General features: G+C 45.1%; 1 protein-coding gene, 1 long non-coding RNA gene and 2 pseudogenes across 5 annotated transcripts in view; 2 read left to right on the top strand and 2 right to left on the bottom strand.

Annotated features, from left to right (window-relative positions):
* LOC126495633 (uncharacterized) overlaps nucleotides 1–3704 on the top strand; it is a 16558-nt gene extending 12854 nt beyond the window's left edge. The window contains exon 3 of the long non-coding RNA XR_007590198.1: nucleotides 2222–3704. This is a non-coding gene — a long non-coding RNA (uncharacterized lncRNA). The remainder of the gene's footprint in view (nucleotides 1–2221) is intronic.
* Nucleotides 1–6369, bottom strand: part of Dnaaf9 (dynein axonemal assembly factor 9) — a 143466-nt gene extending 137097 nt beyond the window's left edge. For 3 of the 4 annotated variants that reach the window (XM_050133185.1, XM_050133200.1, XM_050133194.1), the window contains exon 1: nucleotides 6184–6368. In XM_050133185.1, coding sequence (XP_049989142.1) covers nucleotides 6184–6266 — 83 coding nt within the window. In that variant the 5' untranslated portion in view covers nucleotides 6267–6368. Of the gene's footprint in view, nucleotides 1–6183 lie in introns of all 4 variants that reach the window. The other variant, XM_050133210.1, reaches the window with a different exon arrangement.
* A 2341-nt stretch (nucleotides 6370–8710) lies between these two features.
* On the bottom strand, nucleotides 8711–9580 carry LOC126496333 (60S ribosomal protein L7a-like; annotated as a pseudogene).
* A 6280-nt stretch (nucleotides 9581–15860) lies between these two features.
* On the top strand, nucleotides 15861–16703 carry LOC126496651 (60S ribosomal protein L32-like; annotated as a pseudogene).
* Nucleotides 16704–17987: the final 1284 nt, after the last annotated feature.

The raw sequence follows: 17987 nt of genomic DNA, 5'->3' as shown, positions 1-17987 counted from the left end.
TTATTTCTTTAATTGCTGGATATGAATATTTTTTAAAAAAATAAAGAAATATAATATTTTATACTAAAAAATTCATCTACAAGTCTAAAATTATTTCAAAACTGAAGTTTGTAAAAGGCATGGTAAGGGCCCAATGAGATGGCTCAGTGGGCAAAGGTACGTGCCACCAGGTCTGACAACCTGAGTTAGAGTCCCAGGCCTCACGTGGTGGGAGAGGAGAGAACCTACTCCTTCAAGTAATTCTGACTGCCATACCATAGGCATCAACATGTACACACATGGAGTAAATAAACAATTTAAAATGTTAATATGTTAAATAAAACCAGGTGTGGTGGCACACACCTTCAATTCCAACACCCTGGAGGCGGAGGTAAACGGATCTCTCTGAGTTTGAAGCCAGCCTAGTCTGCAGAGCAAGTTCCTGGTCAGCCAAGGATTGACACATTGATACTCTGTCTCAAAAATTCTTCAAACTAGGCTTTAAATAAAAGGTGCCAGTTTTAAGTACCCAAACTATAATGCCTTATTCTTTTTAATTTTTTCCTATTGATGTATTCACTTACTTGTCTGGGTTATACATTGTATGTGTTGGCACACATATCTCACGGCATACGTACACACAGGTGTGGAACTGGGTTCCTCTGTCTACCATGTGTCCTCAGGCTTGGTGGCAAGCACCTTTACAGCTGAGCTACCTCTCCAGACCCTTTGAAAATAAATTTCAGAGCAAAACCAAGAGTTTAAGTTACGTAGCATGGAGCGCCGAAGTTGGGGGACACTGCCACGTTACTGTGCTATAGGGATGTCACAGAACTGAAGGCGCACAGCAAGCGCACTGTTACCCCAGACCTAAGCGCAAAGGCAAACAGTGAGGCCATTACCTCTGGGCTGAAATGAAGCTACAAATCTTAACAAGCAGATCTTTGTGCTTCTCCTAAAACCACACTGAGCCTTCCTAGCCAGTATTACAAGCAGCTGTTTGGGGATTTTTGGAGGGTTTTTGTTGTTACTTGTTACCTCAGCCAGGGTCTGAGGTAACATAGAATGACCTTGAACTGGATATACAACCAAAGAACTTCTGGAATTCCTGAAAGAGACTCTTCTGCAGGAAAATACTTTGTAGTAGGTAGGGCAGTATATTTCAGAAAGATTTCCATTGATTCCCTAGTATTAGTTCAGATAAGTTAGGTTATTTATACTTTGGTTAAGGAAAAATCCTAGGGCCAGAGAGATGATGATTCAGTAGGTAAAAGTGTTTGCTGCTAAGACTCATCGATCTGATTTTAATCCCAGAGACTTAAGGATCTACATAGCAGGAGAACCTACTCCAGATAAGCTGGTCTCAGACCCTGTGGCACATGTTTTGTGTAAGCGCACGTGCGTACACACACACAAATTTCTTTCTTTTTTTTTTTTGGATTTTCGAGACAGTTTCTCCGTAGCTTTTGGTTCCTGTCCTAGAACTAGCTCTTGTAGACCAGGCTGGCCTCGAACTCACAGAGATCAGCCTGCCTCTGCCTCCCGAGTGCTGGGATTAAAGGCGTGCGCCACCACCGCCCGGCACAAATTTCTTTAAAAATTTTTGAAGACAGGCAATGGTGGCTCATGTCTTTGATCCCAGTACTGGAGAGGCAGAGGCAGGTGGATCTCTGTGAGTTCAAGGCCAGCCTGGTCCACAAAGTAAGTTCCAGGGACAGCCAGGACGGTTAAACAGGAAAAACCCTGTCTCAAAAATAAAAAAACCACCCACCACAATTTTATTTTTATTTGAGAGAAGGTCTCATTATTCAGCCCTCGCTGGTCTGAAAAAGATATGTAGACCAGGCTAGTCCCAAACTCACAGGCATCTGCCTCTGCCTCCCAAATGCTGGAATTAAAGGAGTATATCAACCACTGGAGAGCAAAAAAACTTTTTATTCAGGCTGGAGAGATGGCGCAGCAGTAAACAACACTTGATACTCTTGCAGGACTTCGGTTTGATTCTCAGCACCAACATGGTGGTTCACAACCATCTGTAACTCAAGTTTCAGGAGATCCCATGACCTTTTTTGACCTCTGCAGGCACCAAGCATGCACATGGCGCATGGACATACACACAGGCAAAACAGTAACACATAAAATGAAATTTTAAAAAAATACAAATAAAAATTTTAAAAAATATTTTTTTTTTTTACTTCAAAACCCCCAGAGACATTTAACTTCTTTCTCTTGTTCACTCTAGGTTCTAGAGTGATGGAGGGGCAACCATGTGGTGCAGTAACAGCCACCACAGCAGGAGGAACAAGAGTGACAAGTCACACTGCCGAAGCTTTTACTGAACAGGACTACAGTGTGATTCTTATGCACATTTTATGAACCAAGAGCCAAGAGCAACTCACAAGGGAAAGTGACTCTACTTCTACATGCTTGGGAGACAGAAACCGAAATTACCCAATAGATGACAATCAGAACCTGAGAAAGGAGTCTCTAATTCTGAGGACAGTGCTTTCACTTCTGATCTCCATTCTTTATCCGTGAGAATGGACTCCCTTACTCCATGCACTTGCACTATCTACAGTCTCCAGGAATGTAACTTCACTAGTTAAGCCTGCCTCTTTCATCACTGGAGAAAGAGAGAGCAACAAAGAAACCAAACTCCAAGAAAGAAACCAAATGTAGCTGACAACAAAGTGCTGGGCTGAAACCTGACATGAACCTTCAAATGGCAACGTGAGGGGAAAGCCAGAAATACTGCCAAAGGTCTGAAATCTCAGCACTTGGGAGGCTGGGGCAGGAGGATCAACCAAGTTCAAAGCCAGCCTGAACTGCAGAATGAGACTTAATTCAAAACCACTAGGGAAAATAAGGCAAGACCTGGATAGTAAGAAAGGCATGCTCAACTACAGGGAGGTGGAGAAATGAGGGGACCTTTTACCAAAATTCCTTTGCTGTTAAACCTTGCACGGTCTAAAGCCAAGTTTTAGTCAAACCATTTTATGCAAAATTCAGGGTTTAGACACGACTAATAAAGTCATCCAACATATATGTCTTCATTTTAAAATATGTACGGATGTCTGTATGTTCGTCTGTGTGAGTGTATGCTGCCCGTGTGCCAGTGCCTGAAGAAGTCAGAAGAGGGCACTGGATACTCCCAGCTCTCTATAGATCTTAACGTAAAAATACTATCTTCAAGACAGTAAAGAGCTCCCAGCACTGGGGAGGTAGAGGCAGCCTTGTCTACATAGTGAGTTCTAGGCCATCCAAGGTTACTTATTGAGAATCTGTCTCAAAAAACCAAAGGGAAACTAAGAAAAAGAGAAAAAAGAAACTAAGGAGCCAGAGCAGACTCAGTAAGGAAAAGTGCTTCCTGTGCAGGACTGAGGACTTGAGTTCAATCTCCAGATCCACTGTGTATGGAGAAGAAATCACCCTCTTGACCTCCATACATGTGCCATGGGACCAACGTGCCTGCCCCCCACAAAGCCACTACTAATAAATAATAAAAAAATTAAAAAGAAAGTAAATAGGCCAGGTGTGGTACATACTCCCAGCACTCTGTGGAGACAGGCAGGGAAATTACCACAAGTGCAAGGCTAGCTCAGTCAACACAGCAAGTTCTAAGCTAGCCAGTGAAGACCCTGTCTCAGAAAAAAAAGAGAAGCAAGCAGGTAGGTCGCATTTATTCTAGAAATAGATTTTTTTGCTTTTCCACTCTCAAGTCTCAAAATATTCAAATGAAAAGCCAGCAAAAGAACTCGGTGGGTAAAGGCGTTTGCCACCGAGAATGCTAACACAAACCGGATCCGAGACCAGCTCGGTGGAGAGATTCAACTCCCCAAAGTTGTCCGGCCACCACAGGTGCTCTGTGACACAGACACAGAACTTTTGTTAAGCAAATAAAAGTGTGAAGCTGGAGAGGTGGCCCAGCAGTTAAGAGCATCTACTGTTCTTGTAGAGGGGCTGAGATGAGGTCTCAGCACCCGTGTCAGACATCTTACAACTGCCTGTACCTCCAGATCCAGGGGATCCAGCGCCTTTCTGGACTCACCGGGAAGCTGCACTCATCTGCACATTCCCACATACAAACACGGTACATTCACACTTGAATCCAAACTGAAGTATTTTAAAGTGCAACTATTTTTAAAATTCAAGTAAAGATTACTGAGCTTGTCATGGGGATACAGTTCAGAGGGAGAGCACAAGACCCCAAGTTTCATCTCCAGCACCACACCAAACAACTGTGGCACGGACAACTGTGGCGCGTGAACACTCGCAGACAGGCACCCACTCCTGCAGAAAGCCTAGATTATCGGGTGGCTGCTCCAAGTTCTGAAGCATCCTGTTCAATATTCGTACACCGTTCAAATACGTTCCAACAGTGGTACTCTCGGGCAGAAGCACTGAGAGAGACTGGAGGCCGTTTCCACAAGCGGCTAACCACTACACACTGTAAAGTGCAGAAAGACTTCCTGAGGGGCAGAGGAATGCACACAGTGTCAGAGTGGAAGCAGAGCAGGACTCCTAAACACATTGTTTCATTACTATCTAATCACGTCGTTCTTCTTCCACATCTTAGTCATCCAGTAAACACACTGCCAGAACGTGTAAAGGAATCCTGGGAAATGAAAGAGGAGAATTAGTTTGGGGGCTGGCAGAATGGCTCCTTAGGTAAAGGCACTTGCTGCCAAGCCTGACCGAGTCCAATCCTGGTGACCCGCATAGGAGAGAGAGGAGGGAAGATTCCAGGCAAGGAGTCCTCTAACTTTCATACTCTCACTGTGGCGTGCACACGGGCAGGCAGACAGACACAGAATAATTAAATACATTTAATTTAAAAATCCAGAAAGAAGCCAGGCAAGGTGGCTCATGTCCATCACTCCAGCACCGAGAAGCAGGTGGGTCTGAATTCAAGACTCTGTCTCAAAGATAAATAAAAATAGTTTTTGACTCTTCACAGATTTGATCCAACTAAAACAAACAACACCCCCTAGGTAAAAATAAATAAAAATAAAACCCAACAAAACTCTACAGAAAACAAGGCTGAATGTGATACATGCAATGTCCTGGAATTTGCCCCTCAACACTGGAGGCTCATACATTCACACATACACACATAAATACCCAAACAAGAGCATAGAAAAAGCAGTCCAGGCATGGTGGCACAGCCTTTGATGCCAGCATTCAGGAAGCAGAGGCAGGTGAGTCTCTTTGAGTTCAAAGCCAGCCTGGTCTACAGAGTTAGGGCCTGCCTCAATTAAAAAAAAAAAAAAAAAAAAACAGAATACAGGAAAAGCCATTCTAATGTATTAGTTGACAGCCCCCTTTCAAAGGAACAATAACATATTTGCTTTGCCGAATGGCTGCAAGTAAGCAAACAAAAAAGCCTCTTCTGGTTTAATGACAGGTTAGCAGTGCTCAAACCTCAGAGACTCTCCCTTCCCTTTTTTATAGGATCCTTCTGCAACATCTCCATCACTCCAACCAGCTTGGTCACAAACAATGCCCAGACTATCAAGGTCAGCCCCAAAGACAGAGAGCACAAATCGGAAACAGACCTTCCTTACAGAAAAGGGTAGGACGGCCCTCCCTAATTATCTATTCCCCTCCCCGTGCACCGACACTCGTGGGGCACTCCTGGATTCTAACAGGGACCTGCTGTCAGCTCTTTTTGGGATCTCGGGCCCTCTCTCCCTATCCATCCAGGTCGCCCCCTTACGCCCCCAATGACCTTCACATCCCGGCAACGGGCGGGGGGGGGCGGGAGGAGGGAGAACTGGGTGCAAGGGCCAGGGAAACGTGAGGGGAGGCCTGCCGATGTGCATGTAGGGGGCCAGAAACACTAAACCGAGCTACGGTCTGGGGCAAAGGCTCTGGACACCTAGGAGCGCAGGGGTTCGTGCGGTTTCTAGGGGAGCCACTCGCGTTGAAGACAGGGCCTCTAGCGGTGGGTTGTCTGTGTGGAAACCAGTCCGTGGGAAGGGGATGTCACAATAGGGTCTTCCCGGGAACCGCGGTGGGTTGTCGAGCTTCACCCACAGCACTGTCCCCCCGGAAGGACGGCGTCCCCAGGCAAACGTTCTTCGGGGAGCCGTTTCAAACAATCCTCCGCAAGGAAGCCATATCAGACCACGCCCTGCCGCCCGAGGCGTAGCCGCCCCACCGCGCATCCCGGGCCACCCTTTGGCGGCCTCGACCCCGGCGTACCTGACGAAGGCCGCCCCACGGCCAGAGGTGCCAGCGAAGCGCGCGCGGGGCAGCCCCGGCTGCTGTGTGGCGAACGAGTCCATGGAGGCTGGAGGTGGAGGACCACGGGGCCGCGGAGGGTCGCTGGGGCCGGGCACCGCAGCGGGCCAGCGGCAGGGCGGAGCGAGGGCGCGCCGAGGGGGCGGGGCAGGCGCGCGCGGGCACGTGGGGGCGGGGCGGGAGCGCGCGCAGCGGGGGCGTCAGAGAGCTCGGGGCCGGGCGCTAGACCGTGCGGCTTCTGGTCCGGACCGATTCGGGGCGCCCCGGTTCCAGGACAACACACCGCCCGACCCTAAGGTCTCACAGCGTCGTGGGGATTCGGTGGGGGACCGCAGCCCGGGGAGGGGACTCGAGTCAGCTCCGCCCCCCTCGCCCCGGCGGTGCTGGGGTACTTCAGGTCTGTACCTGGCATTTCATCCCTGGGTCTCCTGGACAGCTAGCTACCTGTCTACAGTTGCCTGCTTCTCAACAGTTGCACACCCACCCATGAAATATTCGGTCCCTTAGTGATGCGTCCTGTTCAGGGCACCGGCATCAGAGGGCTCTCAGTATCCCAGGAGACCTCCCCTTGCAGTTCAGATCCGCATTAGAATTGTTTCCAGCTGCAGTCGGTGGGCCAGAAAAATCTCACAGAGCCTCGTCCCTTCCTGCATAAAGTGGAGGGTTGCCCACGTCCTTTATTTACAAGGCCTATTTAATGATTACGTCCAGCACCACATATTGACCTTGTCAAGATGCCCTATGTGTCCTAAGTTCATCTTGTCATAGCAAATTTTAACAACCCGGGACTTTTTCCTGCCACAATAACGGGCGTCTGAATCAGTTATAAACAGTGCTGGCTGAAAAAACACTCCTTCCGCTCATAAAGATTTTAACAATCCCTAAGGTGTCTCCTGCAGGTTTAACGGAAAGAAGAGCAAAAGAAGAGGGAAATAAAAATGTTTCTTTTTATATTCATGAAAGGAAAATAAAAATTTGCCCCCGGACCCAAGCCGTGAACGTGTAACCATTGTTTAGAGGTAACCAACACAGTCTGTGAAAACCAGCCAATCAGAGACAGCCTCTCTTCAGGGGCTTCCAAACCAGCCAGTTATGAACAGCTTCTGAAAGCCAAATAATCTTTGACAGTAGCCCAATCAGCAGCTCAATGACTGGGCTTCGGAAAGAAAGAGCGGTTTCTCAGCCGCTTTGTTCGCAGACCACAGTTGTTAACAGCCATTAGTCTGTAAATTGCTAAACGGTCAATTTATTGAAACACCACAGGCCTCTACAGACCCAATCGCTATCTATGTCTCTGGCTTTGTTCGGAGTCTGCTTTGAGAATGCAGCTTTCATTTGCAAGCAAATGTGATATTTACCTCCCCCTCTCCCCTTTGATAGGTTTTTCTGTAGCCTAGGCTGGTCTCGAACCCCTGATCCTCTCGCTTCAGCCTTCTGAATATATTACAGGTCTACATCTTCACGCCCAGCTGGAAGGCTCATACAGTTTGTAGCACAGACCAAAACTGTGTGCCATTGACGTTTGGCCAATGGCGTGGTGTGCATATATCACATCTTGCTTATTCGTTTATCAGGTAATTGAACAGTGGGTTGTTGCCACGTTTTCTCTACCTTGGCGTGAAGTCAGTATGAAGAGATGTCGACAAGATTTTGTGTAGACATGTTTTTAATTCTCTTGTATATGTAGAATACTCCTTGAAGTGGACTGCTTGATCACACAGAAGCTATGTGTAATTATTTGAGGCAGTTCTAAACTTATCAAAAAAAAAAAAAAAGCTGCACCATTTATATCCATATCACCAAGGTATGAGGGTTCCAATTCTTCCACATGTTTCCGGACATTTAATATCTTTTGGATTGTAGTCATCTTGCTGGATATGAGGTAGTGGTTGGTTAGTCATCTTTTCATGTGCTGTTGGAGAGACATAGTGTGAATAAGAATTCCTGCAAAGAATCTCTGTCTGCAAGACTGATTGAAAACTGCAGTCATGGGAAAGGTTGGGATGTTGCTGGTCCAGATGCTAATTACCTTATCTTGGTCTGCCTTTGGCCCCTGGGACGGCCATTTCTTGCCCAGTTTGTGTCAGAATTAACATACGGTGACTAAAAGGTCAAAAGCTTTGGAATCTATTGACTTAGCAGCCTACTAGTTTCCGCTAACCCCAAAGCTAAAATTGTCACCAGGCATGGTAGCACATACTTTTAATCCCAGCACTCTGGAGGCAGGGTCAGGCAGATCTATGAGTTCAAGACCAGCGTGGTCTACATAGTTTTCCAAGACAGACAGGACTATGCAGAGAGATGCTGTCTCAAAAGAAACAAAAATCCAAAACCCAAACCAAAAAAGCTGAGAATGTCATCAGATAGCATATTAGACCTAAAAAAAGCTCCCCATCTTGTTGTAACAGACTCTCTGATGTACCCACCAATGTATTTCAAACTTGCCTTGATTTCTTTTTTTCTGTAAAACTATAAAAACTTCATGAAACTGCTTTCATTTTGAAGTTTTATAATTATATTTATGTACAGAAAACTCAGCAGTACATTTAACCCAGTTTAGTGGCGAGTTCTTTGGCCTTTGCCTTTTCCAGCTTGGCAATTCGAGCCACAGATTTAGGACCCAGGACGTTGCCTCCCCAGTGGCGGCGGATCTCATCATATCTGTCGTTGTAATTGGTCCTAATAGCTTCCACCAGCTTGGCCAGAGCACCCTTGTCTTCCGAGTTAACCTGTGTGAAGGCAACAGTGGTGCACGTCTTCCTGTGGACCAGACGCCCCAGCCTGGCCTTTCCCTTGATGATGCAGTAGGGGACCCCCATCTTGCGACACAGAGCAGGCAGGAAGACCACCAGCTCAATGGGGTCTACGTCGTGGGCAATCACCACCAGCTGAGCCTTCTTGTTCTCTACCAAAGTGGTGACTGTATTGACGCCCGCTCGAAGGACAGGTGGTCTCTTAGTCGGGACATCCCCTTTGCCGGCAGCTTTCTTCTCAGCACGGGCCAGCAGCCTCTGCTTCTTCTCCTGCTTGGTCTCTGGCCTGTACTTGTGGGCAAGTTTAAGCAACTGGGTAGCTGTTTGCCGGTCCAGGGCCTGGGTGAACTGGTTAATGGCAGGAGGAACTTTGAGCCGCTTGTAGAGGATGGCCCTCTGCCGCTGCAGCCTAATGTAGCGGGGCCATTTGACGAAGCGCGTGAGATCTCTCTTGGGCTGGATGTCCTGCCCAATGCCGAAGTTCTTAGGCCTCTTCTCAAAGGATTCACCACCTTCTTCGCCTCCTGCTTCTTCACGACGGCGGGGGCTGGGGCCACCTTCTTCCCCTTGGCCTTCTTTCCCTTGGGCATCTTGCCGGGCTGGAGGAGAGAGAGCGAAACTGCTTTCATTTTGAAACAGACTTTGGGGTAACCAGTTTTCTGGATCCACAGTCACTCAAAATGGTTCCAGAACAAGCAATGGGCCACCAAGTTACCATGCAAACTGAGACATGCCCATTATGAGCTGGCTATTATAGCGGTATATTATTTATATTTTAATAAATAAAGCTTGCCTGGAGGAAGATCAGAGAGCAAAGCAACCATACTAGTCAGCCATACAGGCCAGGGAGTGGTGGCACACACCTTTAATCTCAAGACTTGGGAAACAGAGCTCACACAAAGGTGATCCTGGCACTTGGGATCACTTGCTTTTAATTCTAGCACTAGGGAGGTGGAGACAGGAGCCATATGGCTGGGCTGAGAGAGAGAAATACAAGGGGAAGAGACAGGAACTCGGGAGGTTGAGTCTGAGGTTGGTGGAGAGCATTGTCTTATCTCCCTTTGTTTGTCTTGAGCTTTGGTAGAGGTAAGATCTTGCTAGTGGTTTGGCTACTTTTCTTTTCTGATCTTCGGCTTGAACCCCATTATCTGTCTCTGAGTTTTTATTATTCATGCTACACACAACAGCATTCCAATATCAAATCGAAGTGGTGTAGATGTGGCTGGGCCCAAGATGGTCCTGAAGGCACAAGCAAGTTACATGATCAGGAAATTGCCCAAATGCCAGTGGTTTCTACTCCTGGTAAAGGCCTTCTGTTCCCAAGCTTACCTATGGCCTCAGGGGTTATGCCTGTTGTTGGTGTACAAACCAGTTCCACAGTATCCCAGAATGCAGTGTAACAAAGGATTATATGGGGATAAACTTACAGAAAGAGTAGCCATCTGCCGTTCCCTTGCGCTGGGAATGGGAACTGAATCCAGCAGCCAAGAGGGCCGTGCGTGCTTTTCCTCTGAATTTATTTTGGGCGTGTGAGACCATGCCCAAAGTGGGCCAGCATCTTAAAAGCTATTGGCTGAAGGAGTTCCCACAGCACCTCCCCTCTTGTCTAAATAAGAGAATTATTATTTATTATTATATAATGTATTATTATTTTATATATACAAAAGTATATACAATAAGAACAAATATCAAGTATTGTCCAGGCAAAAGAAGAGGCAAAAACATACATAAAAATTAGAATTACAACCAGCATGAACAATATCAAACAAGAGATGTATGCTAAATGTTTCAATAGTTATTCTATCCTAAGGAACTTAAGTCTTATATTAAAAATGGCTTGGCTAAGTCTTCAACCCATCAAAGACCTTAGAAGAGAAATAATACTACTTGAGTAAACAGGAAGTACAATAAAGCAACTTCTAAAAGGTGTAAGAAATGATAGAGACAACCGGCTACCTGGGCAATCACCCAAAGTCTCATTTGCAGCATTGGGGTATGATGTGGGAGTCCCCTCTGTGTGCTGTAATTACCATTAATGAATAAAGAAACTGCCTTGGCCTGTTGATAGGGCAGAGCTTAGGTGGGCGGGGAAGACAGAAGTGCGGGGAGAAAGAAGAGTGGAGTGAGGGAACTCCATGGATCTGCTGCCAGAGTCAGAATGAATCTTTGCCAGTAAGCCACTGCCACGTGGCAATATGCAGATTAATAGAAATGGGTTAAATTAATATGTAAGAGAAAGCCAATAAGAAGTTAGAGCTAATGGGCCAAGCAGTGATTTAATTAATACAGTTTCTGTGTGATTATTTTGGGTGTAAGCTAGCCAGGTGGCCCAGAAGAACAAGCGGCCCCCTCCTTGCAACAGGAGCAACCAACTTTAGCTAAGATCTAGAGTAACTGACAGACCATTTTCAGTGGCAGTCTTGGCAAGGTCTGGCAGTCTTTTTGCTTGTATCCTGCTTGTCCAGTCTGGACACTGTGCATTTTGTCAGTGGTTGAGGCAGGGGCAGTTCTTTGCCCAAAGGCCAGTTTTGCCTAGAAGAAAACAAGCTCCAAGTGGAGTGTCTTCAGTGCCCAACATTCTCTTGGGAATAGATTGGTGCTGCCAGGATCAATTGTCTCTCTTGTCAACATGGCAAAAGTGGGCCAGTATCTCAGAGGCTATTGGCTGAAGGAGTTCCCACAGCAGTTGACTAGGAAGAAAAGACGAGGGCCTGGTTTACTGATAGCTCTGCATGCTGTGAAGACACCATCCACAAATGGAGAGCGGGAGCGTCACAATCCCATTCTAGGACACTGTTGAAGGGAAATCTTCACAGTGGGCAGAACTCTGGACGGTACACATACATTTTGCTTGGAAGGAGAAATGGCCAGATGTACCATGGTTACTGATTCATGGGCTGCAGCCAATGGATTGCTTAGATGCTCAGGGATGTGGAAAGAATATGACTGAAAAACTGATGAGAAAGACATCTGGGGAAGAAATTTGGGGGGAGGGCAAAGTATGTGAAGCTAATTGTGTCCTGTGGATTTTTTTTGACAGGATTTCTCTGTGTCTCTCTGGCTGTCCTGGCACTCATTCTATAGACTGGGCTGGTCTCAAATTTAAAGATCCACCAGCCTCTGCTTCCTAAGTATAGTGATATTTTATTTGTGTTTTAATAAATAAAGCTTGCCTGAAGATCAGAGTGTAAAATTAACCACACTAGTCAGCCATGCAGGCCAGGCAGTGGTGGTGCACACACCTTTAATCCCAGCAGCCACACTAGTCAATCATAGAGGCTGGACAATGGTGGTGCACACCTTTAATCCCAACACTAGAGAAGAATATAAGGCAGGATGAGACAGGAACTCGCTCTCTTTTCAGGCTGAAGATTTCATAGAGGTAAGAGCTCTCTAGTGGTTGGCTGCGTTGCTTTTCTGATTTTCTGGGTTTTTATTATTCATACTACACATAAGTGCTTGGATTAAAGACATATGCCACCATGCCCAAATAATTGTGTCCCATGTAAACATTCATCAAAAAGTAGCCAGGTAAAGGGAGTTCTGTAATCAAGCAGATAGGATGACTGGCTCTGTGGACAGACTTTCCCCAGCTGCTACTGTCATTGTACAATCCCCTAACCTCCAAAAAAAAATCTGTCCAAATATCCAGAAATATTTGGACTATAAGAGGACTTCTGGCAATTAAATAAAAACTGGTTCCCATCTGCCTTACCTCTGGCAGACTGGAATATGCCTATACCTGTAGTTGCATATCAAAGCCCATGCTGGCCTCCAGGCTCTCTCTGTATCCACAAGTACCTGTTAAATATTTCAAAGTCCACACTAGCATCCTACCTCTTCTCACCTCCCTTGGCTTCCCTTCTCCCAAATACCCATTTGTTTTCTTTATAATGGCAAGGTGTCCTTCTGCCCTACCCCGCCCCACCACCCCACCTCACTATGCTTTCTCTGTTCTCCATTCCCCGCTGTTCTTCCTTCTCTCACAGAGAGCCCAGGCCATGTCCAGTCTTTTGGCCATATTCAGTCTGCTTCCTTCTCTTCTTTGGATTCTTCCAGATGCCTCTGGCTGTTCTTTCACACCTACAATAAAAACCTTATCGATATATGGAGCAGTCATGTCGGCAATTTCTTTACCATGGCCCCTGGAATACCTCTGGTGCCAGAACTCAGTAGGGACACAATGAACCTCTTTCCCAGGGGCTCAGCTTGTTCTAACTGAACAAAGCTGTCGATTTGACTGGATCACTTATATGGATCATTTGTTTCTGATGACTTTTGCCACCTACCATTTTTTACTTCAAATTTTAGAATCCATCTCTTCAACTTCTCTTCCACCTGCTCTAATCACTCATCTCTCCTCATCTCCTATGTCTGATAAGTGCTTCCCTGGAGTGGCCTGCTCAATATCTGTCTCCCTCAGTTCCTGGAGTCCACTACTGATCACAGAAGTCATGCCTTTCTCACCCTACTGGGCCCAGGAACAAAGTGGGAGAGATGGAGGTTGTGCATAAGTTCAACAATAAGAACTTCCTCTCTCCAAGGCTGGTCCGGCTACCACCACTGCTGAGTGTCACATCTGCCAGCAGCAAAAACACCCTCTGATATGGAATCATTCCCAAGTGACCAGCTAGTGACCTGCTAGGCAGTTGCCTACATTGGACCACTTCCTTTATGGGAAGGTCAACTGATGCTTTGTCCTCACTGAAATAGATTGTTATGAATCCTGCATGTAATGCCTCCACTAGAACAGCATCCATGTACTTATAAAATGTCTTATCCACAGCAATGGTATTCCACACAGCATCGCTTCTGACCATGGAACTCACTTCACAGCCAGGGATGTGGGACAACGGGTTCATGGGTTCATGGAATCTACTGGTCTTACCATGTTCCACACCATCCTAAAACAGCCAACTTGATAGAATGGTGGAATGGCCTTTGAAGACATAGTTATAGTGCCAATTAGGGAAACTTTTTGAAGATACAATTACATGGCAATTAGGTGGCAGTATCCTGGAGTGTGAGGGCAGGGTTCTCCAGGAGTTCAAAGTACATGCTTTGAATTAGTATCCGTTGTAAGGTACAGTTTTCTCTTATAGCCAGCATCAAGAGTTAAGAGTCAAGGGCTAGATATGGGAATAGTTCCACTCACTATTACCCCTACTAACTCTCTAGGGAAATTTTCACGTCCTGTTCCCCTAACCTTAAGTTCTACTGACCTAGAAGTTCTGGTTCCAGAGTAGTGAGTGATCCTGCCTGGAGACACAGCAAACATTCCCATGATCTGGAAACTTAGAAACTTGGATACTTTGGGCTCATGATAGCCTTAAGCCAACAGGCTAAGAAAGGAATAACAGCATTAGGAGGGGTGATTAATCCAGACTACCAGGGGGGAATTGGATTGCCTCTTCACCATGGAGGTAAAGAAGATTATGTCAATAGCACAGAAGATCCTTTAGGATGTTACCATGTCCTGTGGTTAAAACCAATGGAAAATTACAATAGCCTATACCAGGAAGGATGACAAAGGGCCATGACACTCTAGGGTTGAGGATATGAGTCACTTTTGCAGGAAAAGACCTGGGACCGGTTGAGGTGCTTGCTGAGGGTGGAGAAATTACAGAATAAGTAGTAGAGGAAGGTAGCTATAAATATCAGCTAGGGTCACATGATCAGATGCAGAAACAAGAATTGTAATTGACACTTTAAGAAGATGTGTGGCATGAATTCTAATCGGTCTTAATAATAAAAACCTGGAGTCAGGGCTGGAGAGATGGCTCAGTGGTTAAGAGTGTTGCCTGAGTTCAATTCCCAGCAACCACATGGTGGCTCACAGCCATCTGTAAAGAGGTCTGGCGCCCTCTTCTGGTCTTCGGGCATGCACACAGAATATTGTATACATAATAAATAAATAAATATTTAAAAAAAAACCTGGAGTCAGATATCAGGGTGAATGCTGGAAGATCAGAGAAGAAAAGGAGGCAGTCACTAGAGAGACGTTTTACCTTTACTGAATCTTCAGACCTAAGCGGGCAAGATCCTGTCATTATGAATTCTCAGACTGAATGCTTAGACTGAATGACACGTGCTCCTGTCTCTTCTTGCCTTCTATTCCTCTCTCCGCTCAGTCATATCCCTTTCTGTCTCTTCCACCTTTATGTTGGGATTAAAGGTGTGTGACTCCCAAGTACTGTGATTAAAGGTGTGAGCCGCCACCACCACCTGGTTCTGTTTTTCTTTTAGACTGGACCAATCTTGCATAGCCCAGGGTGGCCTTGAATTCACACCTGTCTACCTCTCTCTCCCAAGTGTTAGGAGTAAAAATGTGTGCCTTCCCTGCTTGACCTCTATGGTTAATTAATAGCTAGCTCCACACTCTGTCAGGCAAACTTTATTTGTTAAAGCACAAACAAAATATCACCACATTGCCACCTGTTTTGCCTAAAATTAAAAATGTTATAGCTAATATAAGAAAAACTATATACAATAAGTACAATAATAATGATATACAATAAGTAAAATAATAGGTAATAATACATCAGCAATATCTAGTCTATTTGCATTTGATAAATTCAGAGAAAATACTCCATTATCTATCCTATCTTGGTGAGTCGAAAGTCTTATACTTAATTCACTTTCTATCTTAACTTGCATTACGATCCAAAACTGTCTTTTGATGTCTGAACCTTATACACTTTACACCTATTTATTTCTTTTCTGAGTCTGATAAACAAGGAAAACTATAATTATAACTATCTCATCTTCAACTACCTGAGAAAGAAATGAGAACTGAGTAAGCAGGAAGTGTGAGCAAGTGACTTTCAAAAAGATGTGAGAAATGACAGAAACAGCTGCCTACCTGAAGAGTCACCCAAGGTTCCTCTGTAACATTGGAACCCCCATTTTCAGCCTACAGGCCTAGAATATTGACAGACTTTTCTATGGAGCAGGATTTTTGAAGGACTGTCCTACTTTTTCTTCACATATTTCAGCAGTCCTTTCTTTTGTGTCCTAGTTGTCCAATTTGGACAGTATTCTGTCAGCAGTCAAGCGAGGACACTTTCTTGCCACGTGCCTAACTTTTACTACTAAGAAATTAAACTCCATATGGAGTTCCTCCAATGCCCATCATCCTTCCTGCCAGGAGCAGACATGTCTCGTTGTCATTAAAAAAAAAAAAAGAACCTATGTTATTAAGACATCTTAAATGTCATATTCTGGCTTCCTTCTTCCTCGGCGCTACCTGCGAGGTGGCTGCCATCTCCTTTGCGGCATCATGGCTGCCCTCCGGCCTCTGGTGAAGCCCAAGATCGTCAAAAAGAGGACCAAGAAGTTCATCCGGCACCAGTCAGACCGATATGTCAAGATTAAGCGAAACTGGTGAAAACCCAGAGGTATTGATAACAGGGTGCGGAGAAGATTCAAGGGCCAGATCCTGACATTGGTTATGGGAGCAACAAGAAAACCAAGCACATGCTGCCTAGCGGCTTCCGGAAGTTTCTGGTCCACAACGTCAAGGAGCTGGAGGAGCTGCTGATTTGCACAAGTCTTACTGTGCCGAGATTGCTCACATTGTTTCTCCAAGAACCGAAAAGCCATCGTGGAAAGAGCAGCGCAGCTGGCCATCAGAGTCACCAATCCCAACGCCAGGCTGCGCAGCGAAGAGAATGAGTAGATGGCTTGCGTGCACGTTTTATTTGTGTTTAAATAAAACCACAAAAACTGCTGAAAAAAAAATGTCATATTCTGTAGATCTTTGAAGTATTTGAAGATGACTACCTAAAATGTCTCTGTTTGACCTTGAAAACATACCTTACATCACTACAAGTTTGATTGTAATAGGTGACTAACTACTAACCCACATTCTTTATCATCCTAAATAGTTGGTTGTTGGGGACTGTGGATCCCCAGACCCTGAATTTCCTGTAAGCAACTTGTTATGCTTGCAGCTTCTCTGAGCAAAACAACTTGTTTTCCTCTGCTCTGAGCAGCCTGCAGCTGCTCTGAGCATGAGACCCCCTGAAGGCAGGGGAGTAGTTCCTAATGAGTCTGCAGCTGAAAGATCTTGAGAGCTGGGGTGTGGCCAGAGTACTATATAAGCTGCCCCTGAACACAGTAAAGGGGACATTCTTGGGGAATTCAAGAATGACCCATGTCTCTGTCTCTCTGTCTGTGTGTGTCAATCTCCAGGCTCATGAAACTCTATCCCATAGTGCAAACATTGGGCATTACAGTTGGTCATAATAACTTTCAAGGACTAGAAATTTGCATTACATTGTTAAGTGAGCTGTATAGGTACAATATCTTGAACAAGATTAGAAATATATGCACAGTATAATCTAATAAAAATAACCTTAAATTTGTATCAATATACAAAAATCCATACCAATGTAAAATATTCAAAACTAGTAGTTGCTTTTTTGGTTTAAAAGTAGATTCATAATCTACCTTTTTATCCTATTTCTATATCCATCTTTTTCTTTTCAGAGTATATTTAATAATATACCATTTTATCCTATCATGTCTTTTTTGAAGGTTTATTTATATTTTATGTATGAAGTGTTCTGACTGCATGTATGCCTGCAGGACAGAAGAGGACAATAGACCTCATTATAAATGTCTGTGAGCCACCACGTGGTTGCTGGGATTTGAACTCAGGACCTCTGGAAGATCATCTAGTGTTCTTAACCTCTGACCCATTTCTCCAGCCCCTATCCTACCATTTCTATATTCCCTTTTCATTTCAAAACAAGAACCCTGAATCTAACCTACTTTGTTCATCTTTTTTCCTATTACCAATTAACTTGTAATCGACCACCCTAAATGATGACAAATATCCATAAACCACCAAATGACCAAAAACCATCCACCCCACCTCTTGGGAATGTGGGTGTCATGTTCTTAAAGTTACTTCCTGCTCTCTGGGGGGAGGACATCTTTAAGGGATCCTGTAAAGAAAAATGTAGGTTAATTGTCAAGTCCTGGGAAAGGTAGCTGTATAATTTCTTG

This window comes from Alexandromys fortis, unplaced genomic scaffold, assembly GCF_014885135.2.
Source record: "Alexandromys fortis isolate MF-2015 unplaced genomic scaffold, M_Fortis_MF-2015_v1.1 scaffold_6, whole genome shotgun sequence".
Taxonomy (NCBI): domain Eukaryota; kingdom Metazoa; phylum Chordata; class Mammalia; order Rodentia; family Cricetidae; genus Alexandromys; species Alexandromys fortis.
Note: the sequence above shows the minus strand (reverse complement) of the source record. Positions and strands in the feature narration are given on the sequence as shown.